This window comes from Galleria mellonella, unplaced genomic scaffold (genome assembly GCF_026898425.1).
Source record: "Galleria mellonella isolate WM207_F2 unplaced genomic scaffold, CSIRO_AGI_GalMel_v1 utg116, whole genome shotgun sequence".
Taxonomy (NCBI): domain Eukaryota; kingdom Metazoa; phylum Arthropoda; class Insecta; order Lepidoptera; family Pyralidae; genus Galleria; species Galleria mellonella.
This window is the reverse complement of record NW_026441978.1, coordinates 2713634-2737637: the sequence shown is the minus strand read 5'-3', so window position 1 is coordinate 2737637 and position 24004 is coordinate 2713634. Positions and strand designations below refer to the sequence as shown.

Genomic DNA, 24004 nt, shown 5'->3' with positions numbered 1-24004 from the left:
AACCTTGTCCTATACGAGTTTAGTAACTCATAGTTTAAACTCCATAGGAATTACTAATAAATGCTCCAATAACTTAAACATCAATATTGTACGCCAACTTATCCGTATTAAAAGCTTATCCGTACAAAACTCGCTTATGTACACACTGGCCGGTTACAAAATTCAAGCATGTTTGTACGGGACGAACATAGATAATATTTGCTTAATTTCGCGATGGACGTATTAAATTTAGGGATTACTACAACATCCTTAAAAAACTATAATATTTTGTTTAGTTTATTACAATTTTTTTATTGTTTCAAATTTCGAACGGGCCTCCAGTAACACTGTTAATACAAACACACACACACACGCAACCAGGCACTCACGCACGCATGCACGCACGCACGCACTCACACACAAATGTGTATAAACACAAGCACAAGGATGTTGTATTTTAAATGTACATTCTTATATCAATATAATATCAGCCGTAAATTGAATAGTTAAACAATAATATTGTCTGAATTAGTTTTAACAAATCAAATTGATAACAAATCTAAATAATACAACCGATTTGAAAACCTACTTCTATTTTTATAGTCGATTGAAAAATACAACCGACTTGTAAAAGATTAAATAAACACGATAAAAAATTCTTTAAAAATATCATCGTCATCATCATATCAGCTGTTAACTGTCCACCGCTGAAGATAGACCTCCTCTTTTGGAGGTTTTGCCAGTAGTTGCCACGCCTGACAGGCGGGTTGGTTAGGTTTTGGTGACTTTTTAGGACATTCAAGAAAAGAGCATATTCCTTTTTAAAAGGCCGGCAGCACATCTGAAATGCCGTTGGTGTTGTGGGTGATCACGGGCAGGGGTAGTCATTTACCATCAAGTGAGCTGTATGCCCGTTTGCCACCTGTGTTTAAAAAACAACTTTTTAGGAGGAACGCTGCAACCTATCCTTAGACCATTTTTTTTGATAGGTGAAAATGGTATGGTAACCCCGCTTGCGCTAACGGGATACGCTGGCGAAGCACCAGTGACGGGTGATTGATAATAATAAAAACAGAACAGTTAGCCCGTCATGATGAATTCATCAGAAAGTAACCTTGATAGTTTCCAGGGGGAACCGCGAGGAGGTCGATCTGGTTGGGTATATTGTTAATAATATAAATAGGGTTATTTGATTAATAATCCCTTTCCCCCCGAAAGGAAGGGGTGGCCCATCCTATGTGTAATAGTATATAGTAAATAAATACATATTCTCTTAATATTTTACAGCAGTCCGCTGTCATCGTGACTCCAATCTCCTGTTATGTCAATCACCAGAGTACGCTGCCACTAATACGTTTATCTCGCGCTACGCCAAGGCTGACGGAAGCACGTACGCCAGTTCCTTATCTTAGGAGCAAACTGAATTACTTGTTAACGAGTCGTTTGCGTTGTGATTTAACACTTGGCGTCAGCATCAGTCTGGAATAACCTTTAAACTATAGTATATTTTTTTTACGCAATTAAAATGGCAAACAAGCTGACTGTCCACTTGATTGAAAGTGGTAAACGTCGCCTATAGACATGAGCAGTGCTATGGACATAATAGAGTATACTGATTCACTCATGATAAGTACCCCCATGATAAGTAAGTTGTCATCCTTGAGGACTAAAGTGTTTTTCTTCTGTATTCTGTAAATTTATATGATAATAGCCAAGCAAACGATTTTTGTACAAAGTCTCCCTTTGGTGATATACAGCGTATATATATGTTTTTAATAATAATAATAATAATAATAAATAATTTTTATACAAATAAACTTAATAATAAACATTTTTTAAATGGTCCTTTTTTAATGAATCTACTGCCCAGTTAGGAAAGCAATTTCAGCTGAGAAGAACGGTTGAGAAATACAGCTGTTGCTTTTTTCAAGTAAAAGTTAATTTTTCAACAAAAAAAATTTCTACATATTTTAATTTTTATATTTTTTTTGTATGTATGTATATGTTATCTGAACACGTTGTAATACAATTGTACCTCTATGGGTTAAGTACCTCATAATAAAGAATATTATTTATTTATTTATTAATGCGCTATAAGGTAACAAACAAACAAATCCCCTTTCACATTTATAATATTAGTAAGGACAATATTATATAGTAGATGTATCCTTTTTTTTTATACAACTTAGAATGGCAAATAAGCCGACGGCCCCCCTGATGGAAAGTGGTAACCGTCGCCTATACACATGAGCAGTACCATGGACATAACAGAGTATACTGTTTCGCCCACGATACCCCCCATGCGTTGCCATTCTTAAGGACTCAGGTGTTATTCCCCTGTACCCTGTAAATGTACGCCATATCCCACCCTTCAAACTGAAACACAGCCATGCAAATACAACTGCTTCACGGTTGAAACACGAATGGGACAGAGGTACCCAAGCAAACGACTTTTGTATAAAGTCTCTCTATGCCTGTGTGAATCAATATATGATAATATCAGCTGTACTACCCACTATTGAACATAGGCCTCTCCCTTGGGGGGTTTTGCCAGTAGTTGTCACGCTCCGCAGGTGGCTTGGCAACCGCTGCCCATCCCTCGACCATTATGTTTCTTTAGTCGTCTCTTACGACACTCATGGTAAAGGAAGGGGTGGCCTATTCTATGACGGGACCACACGATATCAATATATAAAGTATCCCATACTTTAAGATATAACCCATCTATGTACTGAATTTCATTCAAATCCGTTCAGAAGTTTTAGTAGGAAAGAGTAACAAACATTCATCCATACATACACATATACTCTCAAATTTCTAATAGAAGTAAGGATTAACAGATGACATAGTAATTCTGACGTTAAATTGAAGTTACAATGCGCTAACAAAATCTTGGGAAACCGGCAAAACACTATGTCAAAGTGAACAAAGGAACCGCTCCCCAGGCGGTCTTTAAAGTTAACACCCAACGCAATACAGGAATTTATTTCCTTTACACCGACCACGCCGATGTTCGGAGAAAGGATTTTCTATACATTTTTCATACAAATTAAAATGATGCGGTCCCAAACAATGGGACAATGGCGCGGTAATTAAAGAAAGAAAAAATAAATATTAATTTATAGCAAGTTTAAGTTAAATGTAAGCAATTTTGAATAGTCATTTTTTTTTCATTATTTTACAGTCCATTTGGAATGCAATTTCAGCCAAGAAAAACGGGTAAAGAACTCATTTGTTAATTTCAAATATTTTAATTATATAATTATTAAATATAATTAATAATAAAATTCTTATTAATATTATAAATGAGAAAATAACTTTTTTATGCAATTTTCAAATGGTAAACAAGCTGACGGTCCACCTGATGGAAATGGTAACCGTCGCCTATAGACATTACCTGCGCCATGAAATCTATGGAGATACTTATTTGAAACGTCGCATCACTGAAAGTTCGCGTGAATTTACTGGGTACAGAGGAATAACACCTGAGTCCTCAGGAATGGCAACGCATGGGGGGCATCATGGGCGAAACAGTATACTTTGTTATGTCCATGGTACTGCTCATGTCTATAGGCGACGGTTACCCTTTTATTTATATATTTTAATATACACATACTGTTTAGAATAAATAAAAACTTAAAATACTTTTTAATCTGTTTAATAAACATTATCTCAGTCATGCGAACAACATAAAAACCAGTTTATAGCTATATTAGTTAGTATATAAACAAAACAAAGCCTGAATAAATTGAACTATTGTACAATAACACATTAAATATTCATATTATTTAATTTAAAATCGTTCCAGCGTGAACACGACCCCATAAATGTGGGCCAGCATAATCAATACCGAGGTATTCCTTCGCCCGACCCCTATTTATCCCCTCCGACATGTCAAAAGATACTGTCAACTTGTGAATTATTTCTCCCCATTATAAGGGTTGATGCATACCCAAATATTATTTTATTTAGATTTCTATAATAGATTTGGAACCATTTAATCGCAGTTATGGAAATAATTCTATACAATAAGGATTAATTTATTTGCAATCACTTTATTGATCTCTTATAATACATGTTTTAAAAGGTTATTTTTTTATGCAACTTAGAATGGCAAACAAGCTGGTGGCCCACTGATGGAAAGTGGTAACCTTCGCCAATAGACATGAGCAGTATCATGGACATAACAGAGTATATTGTTTCGCCCATGATAACTCCCATGCGTTGTCATGAGTAGGATGTTACTAGGATGTTATTTCTCTGTACCCTGTAAATTTACTGCTATATCCCACTCTTCTAACCGAAATACAGCCATGCAATTACAATTGCTTTACGGCAGAAACACGAATGGGACAGAGGTACCCAAGCGAATGACTTTTGTACAAAGTCTCCCTCTGTGTGATCTTAATTCTAAATTACAATTTCTCTCAGTTAACCTTAGAATTATATATACTAATATTATAAAGAGGGAGGGGATTGTTACTAATGTGGCTTACGAGTCAGGTCGACCTCCACGTGGTCTCTTCTGGAAACCATCTTGCTAAATTACAGTTATATTCATTATGATGGGCTAATTTAAAGCAAATCCCTTTTCTTTCTCACCTTTCATCTCACACTGGTGCCACGCCAGCGTACACCATTAGCACAGGCAGGGGTTACCATTCCATTATCATCCATAAAAAAAAAAAATAGAAAATAATTGAATAATTGTGAAAGTTAAGATTTGAATAGTTGTGTGTTTTGAAAATTTTATGTTGTCTAAACTGAAACCTAATTAAAAATCTACATTAAATACAGGAATATCTTCTTTAGTTCTTGTACCTTTCTTGTAACAGGTTACCTACTAATAATTTTTCCTTTCACTGCACTGGGTTGGTTGGTAGAAATCTCTTTCAGAGATAAGCCTACCCTGGCTTACAAGTTGTTAAAATAATCGCTATATTTGTTTCTTTTAAGAACAATAAAGAATATGTCCTGGGTCTTTTCAAAACCTACTGCAGGCACCAGTCTCTCATAAAACGGGTCTCACAAATTTAATTATACCTCGATCTTTTACTTTTTACTACCTTTCGTGAAGCGAAAAATAAACCATTCATTAATTTATTCATTCAATAATATATAATGTACATAACGATTGAATGGAAGCGACTTGTCGTTGCGACTTGTCGCAATTGCGTATTTACATTTACGGTTTCTAGTTTTCCATCAAACCAAATTCTTTCGAACAAATAAATCAGTGGCAGGTGTCAGTGACACCTGATACTGGTATCCCTTTCGCTCGCAGCGTTCCGTCCCTTTCTCACATTTAATGAGATTTAAGGTTTTTGCTTACAAATTTTGGAATGGTACAAATTATTGTAGCACTTGGCTATATTGGTCGAATTATATAATAAGGATGACCTAGAAATTTAGGAAACAAAAATATATAATCTGTATCAATGGAGCTTTATGAAAATCATCATTATCGTCATATTAGCCGTTAACTGTCCATTGTTGAACATAGACCTCCCCTTGGAGGGGTGGCGGGGTTAATAGTAGTTGCCATGCTTGGCAGGCGGGTTGGTAACCGTAGTTAGGTTTTTAAAAAGAAAGTTCTGATGCGTTAGCATCAGAAAATTTTGGTTTTAAGGGTAGGATATGGCAATGAATTTACAGGGTATAGAGGAATAATACCTGAGTCCTCAGGAATGGCAACGCATGGGAGGTATCATGGGCGAAACAGTTTACTGTGTAATGTCCATGGAACTGCTTATGTTTATAGGCGACGGTTACCACTTTACATCAGGTGGGCCGTTAACTTGATTGACATTTTAAATTTAATAAAAAAAAAACAAATAACACTTAGTCAAATAAAATATTTATAATATTAATAGGATTTATTTCTTCATTTACATTTTTATTCCATCTGCCTACCCCGAGAAGGATATAGCGTGAAGATAGCCGGAATATCACTTTCAAAAGCGGAAATATCCCCATTAGCGGTCCGTCACTCATGGACGAGATTAGAAATAATAATATATTCACCAAGTCTAAAACCATTTCCCTGTAATACCGTGACAGATAAGTGTCCGAAGTTCCGGCCCTCCGCTATAACTGACTTGCGATGGAAATAATATATATATTCATAGATAGATAGATAGATAGATACTCTTTATTGATTCCTCAAAAAGATTACAATAATAAACTTATTATAGATACAAACAATTACAAGAAATAATTGCAATGAGAAAAGAATGGGCGACCTTATCGCTATTGTAGCTTATGGCTGGTCAGGTCTATTAACTTATAGCCGGCATTCCACCGTTTTGAAATAAATGGAAGATCTGTTACTGGAAAATTATTATAGTCTAGGTTAATATATTTCATACTAGTCTTTACCAGCGACTTTGTTCGCGTGACCAGGATAAAAAGTAGATAGATAGATAGATACTCTTTATTATTTCCTCAAAAAGATTACAATAATAAACCTATTATAGATACAAATAATTACAAAAAATAATCATAGTGAGAAAACAATGGGCGACCTTATCGCTAAAAGCGATCTCTTCCAGGCAACCTTTGGATGGAGAGGAGTAATTATAGACAGTTTGATCGGAGGCACGGTGAAAATTCTATTATTTCTAAATATGGAGATTAAATACATGTAATAATATAAATATATTCCCCATTCATTATTATATACATACACATATATACACATATACATACATACATACATGCATGTAAATACCTACACAAATACATAAAAATATATAAATACTGCACACATGTATACTGAAAACACAAATTTATAAATTTTTTTATGTATAGGTAGGTACGTAAAAGATTTGGACAAATTAATTGATGGGCATATAAAAGGGTATATTAATTTTTTTTTCCGGAAAATGCAATTTTTTTTCCATAGCAAACACATTTACGATTAGTGTTTTTAAAATACTGTATATTTTGAGGATCCCCTTCTTGTCCTATAGGTGTCGTAAGAGGCCATTAAGGGAATCTAATGGTTGAGGGATGGGCAGCAGCGTCCTTCTTAAAATATCAAAAGCCAAACTGAGGATGCCAATCTGCCTACGAAGCGTGGTAACTATTGGTTAAATCCCCCTAACGGTAAACTATCACAAGGAATGATCCCGTTCTTTATGGCAGTCTATAGAGGTGGTCTGTGTACAGCAGTGGACAAATAACGGCTGATATGATGATGACGATGATAAAAAATTGTCCCGTAAACTAAGAGTTTGCTGATCATTACTAGAATATTTTTTTGACACTCGATACTACATCTAGATATATCTTTGTACAAAAGTCGTTTGCTTGAGTCGTTATCTCTGTCCTATTCGTGTTTCAACCGTGAAGCAGTTGTATTTGCATGACTATGTTTCGGTTTGAAGGGTGGAATATAGCGTGAATTTACAGGGTACAGAGGAATAACACCTGAGTCCTCAGGCATGGAAACGCATGGGGGGTATCATGGATGAAACAGTATACTCCGTTATAATCATGGTACTGTCCATGTATATAGGACACGGTTACCACTTTTCATCAGGTGGGCCATTAGCTTATTTGCCATTCTAAGTTATATAAAAAAATCTTCGTTTAGACTTTTATATGGCCCTTAAAAATGCAAATAAATTAAAGAAATCTTAACACAAATTTTAATACAGTTAAAATTATCAGCGTACATAAGAATACGGCCCTTTAAGAGCTCTACAAATTATCAAGCTAAACGAAACACATTTTTCACTTTCGACTCATTTAAACTTGATGTAACGTAGGGTACATTAATTCTGTCTCAAGTGTTGAGAACTGAACTTCGTACTTTCTGTTCGTTGGAAACATCGCCCTTTTCTCTGTTGAGTACCCCCTTCAAAAGTGAGAGTCACCTCCCTAGCTGTTAAAGGGAACTTTATTAAAAGTTGATGGCACAACGGGCGGGAGATTATATTTTTTAATAGTGACTAGTTTTTTCGAACTCAACTTTACCTCACTTCTTATCTTATGAAAATATTAGTATTTTGACTAGATGTTGTGTGTACATAGTTTTTTTTTTTTTATAATGGGTGAAAATGGTATGGTAACCCCGCCTGCGCTAACGGGATACGCTGGCGGAGCACCAGTGAAGGGTGATAGATGAGAATGAAAACAGGCCAGTTAGCCCATCATGATGAATTCATCAGGAATTAACCATGATAGTTTCCAGGGAGAACCGCGAGGAGGTCGACCTGGTTGGGTATATTGCTAGCAATGGGATTCTGTCTCCATTACTAACAATCCCTTTCCCCCCTGTGTGTACATAGTAGATATTTAAAAAAAAAATTAAGAGGATTCTTTACAGAATCCTCTGTTATGTCTTCGAAACAGTATACTCTGTTATGTCCATGGTACTGTTCATGTCTATAGGCGACGGTTGCCACTTTATCCATCCACTTTCTTAACATCTTCTTCATCATGCCGCTGTCCATCAGATGGGCCGTCAGCTTGTTTGCCATTCTAAACTTGCTATAAAAAAATTGCAAGGAAGAAAGGATTTTGTCAAAATGTCTCACCAGTGATAATTCGCGATCCATATTACTTTATCACGTTCTCGGTGTGTCCTCAACATGTGAGTCAGCGGAAGTTGCCCCAGAAGTAGTGTCGTGCACACAGCGACTTTACAACTCGGAACTGGCTCGTCACTCGTCGTGTACAGCAGCGAGTGTGCGACCTTCTTACTGCCTTACAAAAGGGTGCCATTTGTCAAAATGTACTATAGGTAATGAATATCAGAAGTGGGAATTAAATTGATCGATACAATTATTTATTTATATCTATATTTATATAGTCAGTTTTAACAGAATTTAATAAGAATGTTACCAATGTAATTTTATTTTTAATTGTTACAGATATATTCTCTAAGTGAAATAAATATAAATACACTCGTAACATGATTTGAAACATTATTATTACCTAGATTAATATAAGTCCAAACAATAAATCCTACATTTTTATTATTAAACATTTATCCTTACATCTTCTTATTTTATACTTCTTACTTTATACTTCAAATACAATAACACCAGAGGGAGACTTTGTACAAAAGTCGATTGCTTGGGTACCTCTGTCCCATTCGTGTCTCAACCGTGAATCAGTTGTGTTTGCATGGCTGTGTTTCGGTTTGAAGGATGGGATATGGCGTGAATTTACTGGGTACAGAGGAATAACACCTGAGTCCTCAGGAATGGCAACGCATGGGGGGTATCATGGGCGAAACAGTATACTCTGTTATGTCCATGGTACTGCTCATGTCTATAGGCGACGGTTATCACTTTCCATCAGGTGGGCCGTTAGCTTGTTTGCCATTCTAAGTTGTATAAAAAAAAAGTAGCCTATGTCCTTCTCCGCCCCATATAGTACATGTACCATATACTAAATTCCACAGTGATTGGTTTTTTTTAATGGGTAATAATGGTATGGTAACCTCTGCGCTATCGGTATACGCTGGCGGGGTACCAGTGAGAGATAATAAAAGCAGATCAGTTAGCCCATCCTTTTTTTTAACATCTGGAAAATGCTTTATGCAGACCCATACACCTTGTGGGAGTAGAATGAGTACTGTGGGAATCTCCTCGTAAGGTGGGGGTGTACCCACCAAAAACCAGACGATATACCCTCGAGGTGCCATATGTTGGAGACATGGGTTCGCTTTCGCACTCACCACATCTCCGACGGCAGCGACCCGCCCCCTGATGGTAAGAGCAGGTCTCCTCTCTCAAGATAGGGTGAATGGCGTGCTCATCCTACCACTCGGGGGATGCGCCGGTATATTAGCACATCCCCCAGGAGTTAGCCCATCCTAACGAATTCAACTAGAATTAACCACGATGGTTTCCAGGGGGAACCATCTGGAGGTCGATCTGACAGGGTATATTGCTAGTAATGGGGCTACTTAGATAAATAGATAAACTTTTTATTTTAGCCATTTATGACACATATAAATTTACAAATGAGTTTATACAATCAAATTATTCACACTTTTTAAAATATACAACAAAAGATAAAATATGAAAATATGGTTTCGCCATGTGTGTCGCAGTGACCCAAATAGGCTACAGCTCAGTGATGGTTTTGCTTAAAAGCAAAGCACTGATTTTCAGTTGATTTGACCTCATTACTAACAATTCTTTTCCCCCATAGTGATTGGTTACGCTGTTAAAGCATTAAGAGGTAACAAATGAACTCAGTTTTTAATTTTTAATCATGAATTTGAAATTTGATAGGTTTAGACTCGGATTCGATCTAGGAATCTCCGAACCGCAGTCAAGTTTTGTACGACTAACTCGTCGCCACTAAAGTTTTTCGTTGTATTGAATTTCGTGTCACATTTTATTATGTACACAAGCGCGATGACTTTGAAAATATATTTTCCGCTTACTCACGACACTTTAACGGTAAAAGGGTAAACAAAAACGCCCCGGACCTACCAGTCACGATGTTTCTTTCATTTTTGTTCGAAAATTCTGGAAATATTGCAAGGCACACCGTGTTTTATAAAATACGGCGGGGAGGGAGATTTTTTTATGTTGTAGTCCCATCCAATTAAGACCGGTAGGTTTGAAGGCCGCTTCAAACACAACGGTCTTAAAAGATGGAATAAGCTAGCCGTTTTCCTTGAAAATAAAATCGCAAGACTTGTTGAAGAGATTTTTAAGAGAATATTTCCAGATGTAAGCGACGTTTGTGTTATCTACCGAATCATAAATTAAAAGGATTTTATATTTATAATATATACTGGCTTTCACCCGCGACTTCGTACGTAATACCGAAGTGTTTACTGAGCGGGATGAAAAGTCGCCGTGTGATCCCGGAATAGATTGAGCCATCCCTTTCTTTACCATAAGTGTCATAAGAGGTGACTTAAGAAACTGCGCTTGTCAATCCGCTTGCCAAGCGTAGCAACTACTGGCAAGCTCCCCTCTTCCTATTGGGGATTATGGCTTATTTTTAGCAGTGAAGTTTTAATATGACGATAATATCAAATCCGAGGGAGACTTTGTACAAAAGTCGTTTGCTTGGGTACCTCTATCCCATTCGTGTTTCAACCATGAAACAGTTGTGTTTGCATGGTGTTTCGGTTTGAAGGGTGGGATATGGCGTGAATTTACAGGGTACAGAGGAATAACACCCGAGTCCTCAGGAATGGCAACGCATGGGGGGTATCATGGGCGAATCAGTATACTCTGCTATGTCCATGGTACTGCTCATGTCTATAGGCGACGGTTATCAAGAAATGAGTAAATAATAAAAAAAAAACAAAAATTTTCAAATCCGACTGGTAGTTCTAGAAGTCTAACAGAGTATACTGTTTCGCCCATGATACCCCTCATGTGTTGCCATTCCTGAGGACTCAGGTGTTATTCCTTTGTACCCTGTAAATTCACGCCATATCTCACCCTTCAGACCGAAACACAGCCATGCAAACACAACTGCTTTACGGTTGAAACACGAATGGAACAGAGGTGCTCAAGCAAACGACTTTTGTACAAAGTCTCCCTCTGGTCATTATTACCCATTAAAAAAACCAAAACAGTGGCTTAACAAATTATGACGTGTTTAAAACGATTCATTATCACAATGTGACATCATTGCGTAAAATAACAATAATAGTAGCTTCGTACTCACAATGTTTAATGTAAGTAAAGACTCCTGTTTCATTCAATCATTGTTTGAATCTTCACACTACAGCATTGTGCCGCTAATATGAGAGTTATTACAATAATTATGTATGTGATAATACTGAGTTACATCGATTTTGTGTATGGAACTGTATCTGATTTTTTTAATCATTTACCCGACGATATTGGGGTAAGTGGCTTTTTTTATGTAATAGTAAACTAAAAAGTTTTTCATGTGAGTAAAATATTTTTTTTATTATTTTCTTTTTCTTATGCAACTCGGTTACAAAGTTACGTCACTTTGTTTGTGATATAGTTAGATTAATTAATTTATTAGCATGATCATATCAGCTGTTAATTGTCCGCTGCTGAACATAGGCTTCCCCCTTGGGGAATTACGCCAGTAGTTGCCACACTTGGCAGGCAGATTGGCAAACGCAGTTAAGGTTTTTTTTTGATGGATGAAAATGGTATGGTAACCCCGCCTGCGCTAACGGGATACGCTGGCGGAGCACCAGTGAAGGGTGATAGATGAGAATGAAAACAGGCCAGTTAGCCCATCATGAGGAATTCATCAGGAATTAACCATGATAGTTTCCAGGGAGAACCGCTAGGAGGTCGACCTGGTTGGGTATATTGCTAGCAATGGGATTCTCAGTCTCCATTACTAACAATCCCTTTCCCCCACGCAGTTAGGGTTTAGTGATGTTATTAAGAGGAACAGTGCTGTCTATTCTTCGATCATTAAAGTTCCCCTAGTCGCCTCTTGTGACATCTACGGGAAAGGAAGGGGTGGTCCATTCGATGCTAGGATCATACGGCTATATAAAATATTACTTGAGTTTAAAAGCACAAAAACACAACTTAAATAATTTTGAAAATCATTAATAATTATTATTTCTATTGTTCTTCTGTTTAATTATAAAAAAATAATTTACATGCAATAGATTTAAAAAAGCAAAGTTTCCTGTTTTTGCATTAACTTAGTTTTTACCCGCTACTTCGCCCGCATGGTCGGTGTACGTTGACTGAGAGTGTACCAAATTTAATTACCATCGATTAAACCATTGCCAATGACATAGACCTCAACGACCTCAATGGTGTTTCTCAAAAAGTAGGTCTTAATATGAACATGGACAAGACTAAAACCATGTCTAACGTCCATGTCACACCTATACCGCTTACGATTGAGAACACTACGCTCGAAGTTGTCAATGAGTATGTATAAATGGGACAATTTGTCCGACTAGTTAAATCCAAATTCGATCGCGAGGTCAAACGACGAATCCAATTCAGAACCGTTACTTTTTTTTTTGATGAACGAGCATGCGGCTCACCTGATGATAAGTGATTACCGCCGCCCATGATCACCCACAACACCAGTGGCATTGCAGGTGTGCTGCCGGCCTTTTAAAAAGGAGTATACTCTTTTCTTAAAGGTTACTTATGGGAGGCCTAAGTTCAATAGTGGACAGATCATGGCTGATATGGTGATGAACCCATTAAGGCGTCAAGTGATGACATATACTTTAAAGTTATAATTTTAGTAAGGATTTAATGTGTATATTTTTTAAAGAACGCCTTCAGCAATATGTGGCATACTATCAGTACCGCTGTGAGGAAACCAGTGAGGTTACGGCGATTAGGAACTGGTGGAAGTAAGTAACAAATATTAAGTAAATATAAAGAACTTGGCTGTGTGGTCCCGGCATAGAATAGCCCATCCCTTACTTTACCGTGGGTGCCATAAGAGGGATGGGCAGCAGCGTCCCTTTTAAAACATCTCTAAAGCCTGACTGCGGATGCCAATCCGCCTACCAAGCGTGGGAACTACTAGCAAAACCCTCCAAGGGGGAGGTTTACGTTCAGCAGTGGACAGTTAAAGGCTGATATGGTGATGATGATAAGAAACTTACATAGAATCGTAATTGATCTTAACTCGTGGTGTTATACTCATTAAACGCGTTCCTTTATGCATTGACAGCGCAACGTCGAAGTTCCTGCACTCTATCGCTGCAGTGAGCATTCGTATTCGACTTCAAATCCATTGCAGAGAGTCAGTGAATGCAGGTGGCTTAGGACTGTTCCTTATGGCCCTTCCCTCTATCATTAAATTTCCTTAATCGGCTCTTACGACACCCACGGAAAAGGACGGGATGGTTTATTGTATATCATCTACTAAGCGTGACATTTTTTGGCAAAGCTACTCCTTATAGAGGAGGCCAATGTTCAGCAGTGAACAGATAATGACTGAGATGAAAATGATTTTTGTTTAGTATTTGTTGTGATAATAATATAATTTCAAAAATCTGAAATTGAAAAATGAAATTATCAGGATATGTTCGCTAGAACATATCTCATGTGAATGTGAATGTGAAAGGGACTCCATTTTCCGCACTTAGCCTCTCATTTGGGCCCTTGTGCGTATGAGTCGTGGCTAGTGCAGCCAACCTAGCTCCGTCCAGAAGCGCAGAAGCTTCCTGGGTTCTTCACAGGCCTCACGGAGCGACCTCACCGTTCCGAGGATTTCTAAACGTTGATAGGCCACAGCCTCACAGAACATATCTCATATCGGGATACTGAAAATTTTTGCTAAAGAAACTATAGGTTGAAGAGTAGCAAAGAAATTTTTAGTATTTCCTTCCTATTTGTCCCATTCGTGTTTCCTGGGTGCAGAGGAATAACACCTGAGTCCTCAGGAATGGCAATGCATGGGGAGTATTATGGGCGAAATAGTATACTCTGTTGTGTCCACGGTACTGCTCAAGTCTATAGGCGACGGTTACCACTTTTCATCAGGTGGGCCGTCAGCTTGTTTGCCATTCTAATATGTATAAAACAAAAGCCATATGGTAGGAAATGTTTAAATTTTTTTAGTAAAATCAGGTATTCGGTAATATTACCAAATACCTGATAATCTGACAGCTAGATGAGCTATGGTTATTTTGTTTTTATATTCTCTTATTTTCTAGAACGAAAAACAACAGCAACTACGTCCACCACAACGACAACAGTTACAGATATAACAACAATCGAGTCTTCCACAGTTCAATACAAGGACAGTAGTAGGAAAAGAGATCTAACATATGGAGAGGACAATATATCTTCTACAAAAGTTAAACTGCCACATTTTATGCAGCCTTTTTGGAAATATTTCGAGAAGTGGAAGAATTTACACCGGCCAGTGTTCGCTGTGTTCGAAAATTCTAGAGAATCAAGTAAGTAAACATTTACTAATTCCCTGTAATGGATTTGAGGAGTTTTATTTATATAGTGGCCGTGTGATCCCGGCATCGAATAGGCCACTCCTTCCTTCCCCGACGGCATTGTAAGAAGCGACTAAGAGTAATGTTCGAGGGGTGGGTAGTAGCATTCCTCCACCACCACCAACTTGCTTGCCAAGTGTGGCAACATCAAATTTGGGAAAGCAGTGGACAGTTAACGGTTGATATGGTTACCATCATATGGTGGGTATCTATATACACGCAATACTGAAACAAAAGCAATGTATTTTGTAATTTTTCTCTGTTTGTTTGTCGATCTATCTGTCTGTATGATAACGTTCCACGTAAAAATGACTGCACTGATTGTAATGTAATTACCACAGTATCTACTAGTAGATTGAACTAAGCCGTAGATCAATATATAGGCTATAGAAAGCTTAAAAAATACCCTCTAAAAATGCGTAGCAAGTCTGTATAACATGAAGTTAGTCATACATAAGGTATATTATTATATATTCCATATCCGCCATACTATCCTGGCTTCGGTAACTTTATAGGACAGGTTATTACATAGATTATGGATCTAATGTCCCGAACCACTTAGTGGTGCGGATGGTTGGACATTATTCTGTTCATGGGCGCATGGTGTGTACGTTAGGGTACGTTAACAAGTAAACGTAATCTGGTTCCGTACAGTGGCTATAATATGTTTATTTATTTATAGCGAATTATTCTATAACTACATCTATGGTATAAATAATTCCGTGGCGTGATGGTGGGTATGTTGCTTTGCGTAATAATGTTTCGAATTCGATTCCCGGTCGGACCAATTTTGTAAATGAACTTTTCTGAAATTTCTCGGATTTGGGTGCTCTGGGTTGTGTCTTTAAATGTTCGCTGGTTAGTTTTTTATAACACAGGGTTTTGTTAATGGAGATAAAATGGTGCACCCCATAAATTTGATTTAATAAAAAAGCCACCACACCATCTGATTTAATAAAAAATCCTTTAACTACCTCATCATGAATTATAGTCATGAGCATATGAATTTATTAATGTAAAAGTGTGTCAAACTATAGACTATAATATTAAAGACAATATAATAATGTACTTTGTATTATGAAAATGCTATGAGTTATATATTTCTGAATTTAATTAGTATAAATGCAAGATCAATATTAATCAGAGCGTTCTTTTAACTTTATTAAAAACTAAAATCAAATCAATCAGAACGAATCAATATGGTCGCTGACTTTACAGAATCTACTACAAAAATTTATAATGCAATTGAAAGCAGAGATTTATGACATTTCTTTGGAAATAATTTATTTCTTTTATTTTTAATTTCTTTTGTAATATTGTCGTTGTATTTTTTTTATCTAATTTTATTATCTAATTTGTATTGACGCAATATTTTAATGGGTATTTGTAATGAGATTTCTTTTGTTAATAATATATTTCTTTCATTAATAATATAAATCTTTCATTTTTAATTTCTACTATAAATTTATCTGTATTAATCTGTCATTGCTATTAATTATTCGTTTTTGTTTGACGTTTTTATATTAATTAATTAAGGACACTTATTTGCCTCTCAAAAAATTTGTTGTACTCCTTTCTACAAAACTAGATGGACTTCTGGCTGGGATTGATAGGTTTCTATGGGTTTATGTATAAAAAATATGTATTATATTATGCACATTCTATATACCGATATATACTTTTATAAATATATAATATACTCATACTTTATGATATATTTTTCAATTAACATTTGTATTTTAGTGATATTAATGGTTGTTTATAAACATTTAATATTTTTTAAAACATAATTTATTATTTATAAAATATAGATAGGATTTTTTATAACGTGATTAAAAATTCTTCAAAAATAAAAAAAACACTACTAAATTGAAGCGTTAAATTATTATTTATGTAGATTTTTCATTCTCAGTTTAACTGTTTTTTTTATTTTATTTTAAGTGTGTTAATTGCAGTTTTGTTCAATTATTATATATTTTTTTAAATAATATTTCCTTTTTACTCAACAGATTTAAATTTCTTCGTTAATTACGCACAAGTTTATTTAAAACAGAAGTACTTTTCTTTCGTATACGAAAGATTTTTTTTTTATAATTATCTACCCTCCAAAAACAAACATAATATTGGTATATAAATTGGGAATCTATAATTGGCTGTAATGGTGTAAATATAGTACTTTTTAATTATTATAGATATAAGCTGTTGATTCCAGATGAAATATTAAAATAAAATAAAAAAATTGCAATTTTCAAAAACATATCCTTTATGCTCATATTTATTTAATAATTAAAAGTACATTTTCTTTTTAATTTAATTATGATTTTCATTGTTTTACACATTTCAAATTTAACTTCCGTGTTTCTATTACACTTTCTCAAAATTTTATTTAGTCAATTAATATATCTTGGGAACTTTGCAGAAATTGTTTTTCTAAGAAATTCATAAAAACTTTAAATGAATTTTCAATAACGAGATTCAAGACATACTTATTAGCAAATTTACTTTGAAAAAGATACACCCAGAATATTAATCATTATGAATTTTGATCTAATTATTAAGAAAACAGTTTGATATTTTTCCAATATCACTTTATATAGTTCAATGAGAAAATCGTGGTGAAATATACATCTACAGTAGTCTAAGTTTGTATCAGTATTATTTCTAATATTTTAATTGTAGTGTTTTGTTTTGTATCAGCCATTAACTGTCTACTGCTGAACATAGCCTCCCTCTATTGTTAGGTTTTGCCAGTAGTTACCACACTTGGCAGGCGAGTTGGCAACTGCAGTTTGGTTTTATGGACTTACTATTGTTACTGTTCTATAAACTTCTTGTCTTATGCCTATAGAACTTATTGTAAGTAAGCCTTTAGTTACTACTAAAAGTCTATTGGCCTTACTGATATATAAATATCAGTAAGGCCATATAGACTTACTATTCTGGAAACATACTGTTCTATATAACAGCTAACAGTCTATAGACATGTCTATAGAACTTCTTTTAGGTTTACACTAAGGTTGCATAAAATTTGAACATAACTGACATATAAATTATTATTATTGGAGAGTTTTTCTACCTATAAAGCTAACCTATAGGATATGCTATCCTATAAACTGTTTAGTAGCCTATAGGACATGCCGTCCTATAGACTTAGATACGGTCTTATAGAGATGCCTATAGGACTTAATCTACTTCACGTAAAGTTTTACTTTCGTCTATATTAATACTTCACTTCACAAACTAATTTCGCAACAATATAGTGTATTGTTTAAAGAAATAATAGTATTGCTGTAGTGCTATAGTAGAAATGTATTTCAAATGTACTTAAGAAAATTGGACATTATTATACAATATAATAATTATTAAATGATGATTTTAATACATACCATCGTACATTTTTACCTTATTAACCTTAGGAATTGTAATTTTTGAAATTTTCTACTATATCTGTCGGAGAAACTAAAGGTTACATTATTTATTGAAAATTTTTAAGAAGTGCAAATATAGCAAGAATAAACAAAGAAGAATAAATACAGTATAGTCTAAGATCTTGACGCTAAATTCTGCAAATGTAAAATTTTTTAATTGTTGTTAAAAATGAAAGGTTAACGAAATTCTAACGGAGTTGGATTGTTTGTTCTTAGTAAGTCACAACTTAGGGTTGTCAGCTAAAAATACCAATTTTTAAAAATACATATATTAAAATAAATATATTAAAAATACAGATATGCTGAATTTGGTATGTTTCATTAAGAAGTCTTATTCCTGCAGAAATAAATGACTGGATCTTAGGATAGTAATGATGTATATAGCAAAAGATTTTTGGATAGTAGAATAGTAGTAGAAGTAATATATTGTTTTTAAGACATGTTAAATGACGGTTTCTATCCACCTGTTATATTATAGATATGTTTATTCAATATTTATACCAATTCTGAATCGATTTTGATAAATCTTCTTGCATTTTTATTGGCTTCGTATTAGTTCCATGTTAATTTTGCGACTGTGAAATATTTTTAAAATCTACATCTACACTAATGTTATAAAGAGGAAAGATTTGTATTTTTGTGTGTATGTTTGAAATGAATAAACTCAAAAACTACTTTGCCGATTTCAAAAATTCTTTCACCATTAGAAAGCTATATTCACCCTGAGTAACATAGGCTATATTTATTGCTAGAAAGTATTAAGGATTCTTACTAAAACTTTAGTAATGTACCTCAAGGTGTAAAAAAATGTTAAAAAATATCATTCGTCGCGTGCGCTGCGGAAACTATTGGTGATAGAACAAAAGTATGTCCTACAATATTGAAGAAAATATCAATAACTACAAAAAAACTTTGTGATGTTATATGCCTAAATATTATCATTATGTCACAATTTTTAAAATGTTGTAAAAATGTTCACTCGTGCTAAGCCCAGACAGGCCGCTAGTAATTTATAATATACGTAATGTATCTAATTATATTTTATACTTACATGACTTCGTCAAAATATTAACGTTCTCACACTTTCAATAGAATAACACACGTTACAAAAGACAAGCATTTTTCAATATTTGCAGGAGGCATTTGAGACTACATGGAACATTATACAAAATACATTATATATTAAATATAACTAACCTAACATAGTAGCATGGGGGAAGGAATGTTAATAAGGGAGACTAAAGGCCCCATTGCTAGCAATATACAACCCAGTACCCAACCAGGTCGACCTCCACGTGGTCCCCACTTGAAACTGTCGTGCTGAATTCCAAGTGTCTTCATCACGATGAGCTAACTGACCTGTCTTTTCATACTCATCTATCATCTTTCACTGAAGCCCCGCCAGTGTATACCGATAGTGGAGGCGGAATGATGGAATGGTAAAAAAAAAAACACAGTGGCATAGGAACTAATGAGTGGGCAGTAGTAATGCCAAAACAGAAAAGTAAACAACAAAAATAAATATTTAATGTAATGATCAGGTAGTTCTATAGGTGAAAGAATGTTTAAAATCGGTTTAATAGTTTTCGAGTTTATTTATTACAGATAAAACGAGGGCAAAGCAATAAACTGAATTGTGACCATTTTGTGTTACTATGGCACACGTATGAAGGAAAAGAAAGAAAGGAAATTGTTGGTTTATATATTTGTATTTTGCTTTTTGTTTTTTTTTTTTGTTTTGTTTCTTTTTTATTTTCATTCTTTTATCTCCTTTACTGTGTATTATGTGTATGTTTGTACTGTAATTTGTGTGCTGTAAGTAATGCAAATAAATTATCTATCTGTCTATCGTAAACATACAATTAAATCTTTTCACTTTATAACATAAATTTATATATATTTTTATTTTACAGAATTACAACCCACGTCAGATACCGTCGATTCCGACAAGTACAAGTTGAAAATTCCCATAATTGTACCACAAAAATCTAATTATAGATACATGCTTGGGGTAATACCATCACGCAGTAAAAGAATGAAAGGTACTGTACTGTTTACGAATATTTGTTTATAATAGTTTATTTTAATTATAATAATAACAGAGTTTAAATAATTTTAACACGTTTAGACAGATAAGAGGGAGACTTTATACAAAAGTCGTTTGCTTGGGCATCTCTGTCCCATTCGTGTTTCTACCGTAAAGCGATTGTGTTTGTATGGCTGTGTTTCGGTTTATAGACTGGGATATGGCAGTGAATTTACAGAGTACACAGGAATAAGGAGTCCTTAGGGATGGCCACGCATGGTGGGTACCATGGGCGAAACAGTGTACTCTGTTATGTCCATGATACTACTAATGTCTATAGACGACGGTTATTACCATTTTCCGTCAGCTTGTTTGCCATTCTATGTTGCATAAAAAACAAAAAAAAAACCATTACAATGTAAAAAGTATACTTTTAAAAATTCTTAATTACACAAATAATTTAGTTGCTTTTTATACTACTTTGGTGGTAAACATATATTCGAGTACATATATATTGGAGATTTTGTATACATTTCCAGATTCCATAGAATAACCCCATTCACCCTTACTTCAGAAGCTACTAAGAATAAGATACCGCCGAGGAGCCATCATGATTCCTCAGAAGAAGGTGTCGTATTTGATCTTGTAATTTTTAAAAATTTAAGAGTAATTTATAAATAGATAAAGTAATTTATAATAAAAGTAATTTATGAATGGGGTTTATAATTTTAATTTACTGACAAAAGTGACCTCAAATAATAATTGCAACAAAGGTAGGAAGGTGATGATGATATGGGAAAACATAGTTTGCCAACTGCTTTAACCATGCTGTGTTACACATTCCAGAATGACAAAATCTTTAATTACTATATTTTTGTATAAATAATTATTAACATAGACTATGTATATAGATGTATATATATGTATATAGATGTTATGTATTATTTATTTATGTATTAATGTTTAAAGTAAGTGATATACTTTTTTTTAAAATTAGGGTATGATGAGGTCGACATATCCTTATAGGATAAAAGCCTCTAAATAAAAAAGATAAAAAAAACATGCTGTCTGGGTATCAATCTAGTTCATACCATTGTAACCTGTTGTGTATACTTTTTAAATAAAATAAAAAAAAAGAAAATACATTCAATGTTCTTTTCTATTATAACTAGCTATATCCCATGACTTTGCCTGTGGTTGTATCGTAATGTTATTTAATCTATAACAGCGGTCGCCAATCAGTCGCCAGGCGGATCGTTTCTGACCTGTGGCCTTCGTCCTTGCGGCCCGTGACTCGTTTTGGAAATGACATTCTTATAAATTTAACCCTCTTATTCATAAAAAAAGACAAATCTCTTATAAACTTATTTTGACTTTTGAACTTTTGTATCTTTCTTTTGAGTTAAATTTCCAATTTCACCCTAGCAAAGTAAGTGTACCGTTAAGAATGATAAAATTATTTCAAATTACTTGAACGTACCTAAACTCATATAAATTTATAATAGCAGATAAATTTTTAAAATAAATTATAAATAAATAAATGGTATTGTTTTTAAAAAAGCTTGAAAAATAAGACAATAAAATATCAATTATTATGATCTAAGTTTTGTTTTCCATAATTGTATTTAAATTTATATTAAAAATACAAAATGGAAAAAAAGTTAATTTATAAGAAATCTATTTTTAAGGCCAGATTTATTGTAAACCGATTACAATAATCAGATTTGATTTCAAATAATCAATATTTTTCGAAATGAATCGCCAACCCTAATATGTATAATAATGTCTCCCTCTGACGACTATTGTAATTTATTTGTGTTTAATTAATTATTATTTATTTTTAATTAATGATAATGAAATGTTAACCCCCCTGCGCTATTGGTATACGTTAACGGGGCACCAGTGATGGATGATATGTGACGATGAAAGCAGGTCAGTTAGCCTATCATGACGAATTCCACTAGTATTAATGATGATGGTTTCCAGGGAGAACCGCATGGAGGTCGACCATTACTAATAATCCCTTTCTCCCCAATAAATTTAATTTTACTGGCACCATGGGTACTATTTACTCCCGGGCTATGGGTACTTAGATATTTTAGTCCCACATCATGGTATTGTAAATGGACAAGTTTTTTTTTATACAACTTATGTAGAATGGCAAACAAGCTGACGGCCCACCTGCCATTTTAAGTTGTATAAAAAAAAATCACCAAAGCCTAACTGTGGTTGCCAACCCGCCAGCCAAGCCTGGTCACTACTGGCAAAACCTTCTTTATGGGAAGGCTTATGTCCAGCAGTGGACAGTTAACAGTGATATAATTACTTTTCAATCTACATCAATTGAATTTAAAAATAAGAGAATTGAGGAGTTACTGAAGGTAACGGAATTTAATCTACTATTATTAATAAGCAAAAGAAGGTAGTTAAAGATGTGTCCGCCAAAATGGAATTTCTCGCCGCAGCGATAGGCACTTTAGTGAAACCACGAGACATCAGTGTAACAGAGATGAAGCGGCAATTTATTGCGTGTGCAACTGAGACAGCGATAAGCGACTCGCCTACTGCCGAAACATCTGTGCATGCGCGACGAGCGTTAACACTCTCTAATAGTAAGACAGCGTCTATAGTGAATAAGCGGGAGCGTATAATGACAATAACATGAAAGAGACAAATTAAATTGAAGCACTAGTGAATACTTCAAGAAAAGAGCATATTCCTTTATAAAGGAAGGGCGGCCGGCAGCACACCTGCAATGCAGTAGGTGTTGTTGGTGACCATGGGCGGCGGTAATCACTTACCATCAGTTGAGCCGCATGCTCGTTTGCCCCCTGTATTGTAAAAAAAAAAATACAATACCAGGAGACTATAATGTAGTAACGTAGAAACATAGGAATTTTAATAAACTAGAAATTAAGAAAGGAGGAAATAGTGTAATAAATAATTTATAATTCAAGCATACGATAAGAAAAAAGTGTTTACATGTATAATCCTTACATCCTGAGATGACAGAAAGTTCTGTAAGCAAACTGTGATGAAATGAAATTGAATGAAATGTGATGAAATAAGTTTATTAGAATAATAAATATTAGAATTATTTATACAGGCCATGTAGTACTAAGTTTGGTATGTGTTTAATTGTTTCAAGCTATGGAGATATACAAATATTTATAATTTATAAAAATAAAGTGAACAGTAATATTATGATTCAATTTTATGTTATTTTATTTATAATTATACATAAAATAAAATAAAATTTATGCTACATCATTATACATTGTGTTACTTAAACTCGTATAACTTATATTTGTTATGAGAATAAAGAAAAATAGTAAATAATAATTAAAATACCAATTAACTATAATGAATAATATGATAAAATATAGAATTATGAAAAGAATATGAATTACAAAAAATCATACCTAAATTCCCGAGTAATCACTCGGGTAATGTATTTTTTTGCGTATGTGTTTTACGGAAAACGAATTTATTAAAATATACCCATCAGATGTACCCTTGTACCCTTTTACCAACCAAGGTAAAAGCTTAGTTCAGTATATAGGTGTGATTTTGTTCCCACAAAAAGCGGAAAAAAGTGAATTTCGTTACCCCTTCACTAGCTAAGAAAAATCGCTTTGCCAGTCAGTGTAAACACAG

General features: G+C 34.4%; 1 protein-coding gene across 1 annotated transcript; it reads left to right on the top strand.

The window, feature by feature from the left end:
• The first annotated feature begins 11749 nt into the window (after nucleotides 1-11749).
• On the top strand, nucleotides 11750-20496 carry LOC128200588 (uncharacterized). The gene is made up of 4 exons (XM_052894472.1): nucleotides 11750-11817; nucleotides 13204-13285; nucleotides 14600-14845; nucleotides 20235-20496. Exons 2-4 carry the CDS (start codon nucleotides 13219-13221, stop codon nucleotides 20393-20395), a joined length of 474 nt encoding a protein of 157 aa, XP_052750432.1. The 5' UTR covers nucleotides 11750-11817; nucleotides 13204-13218; the 3' UTR covers nucleotides 20396-20496.
• The last annotated feature ends 3508 nt before the right edge of the window (nucleotides 20497-24004 follow it).

Bases quoted from the DNA above. Each gene is read 5' to 3' on its own strand.
- LOC128200588 (XM_052894472.1), top strand. From the start codon at position 13,219: ATGTGGCATACTATCAGTACCGCTGTGAGGAAACCAGTGAGGTTACGG. The intron at 13,286-14,599 runs GTAAGTAACAAA...CTTATTTTCTAG, and splicing joins GCGATTAGGAACTGGTGGAA to AACGAAAAACAACAGCAACT. The intron at 14,846-20,234 runs GTAAGTAAACAT...TTTATTTTACAG, and splicing joins CGAAAATTCTAGAGAATCAA to AATTACAACCCACGTCAGAT.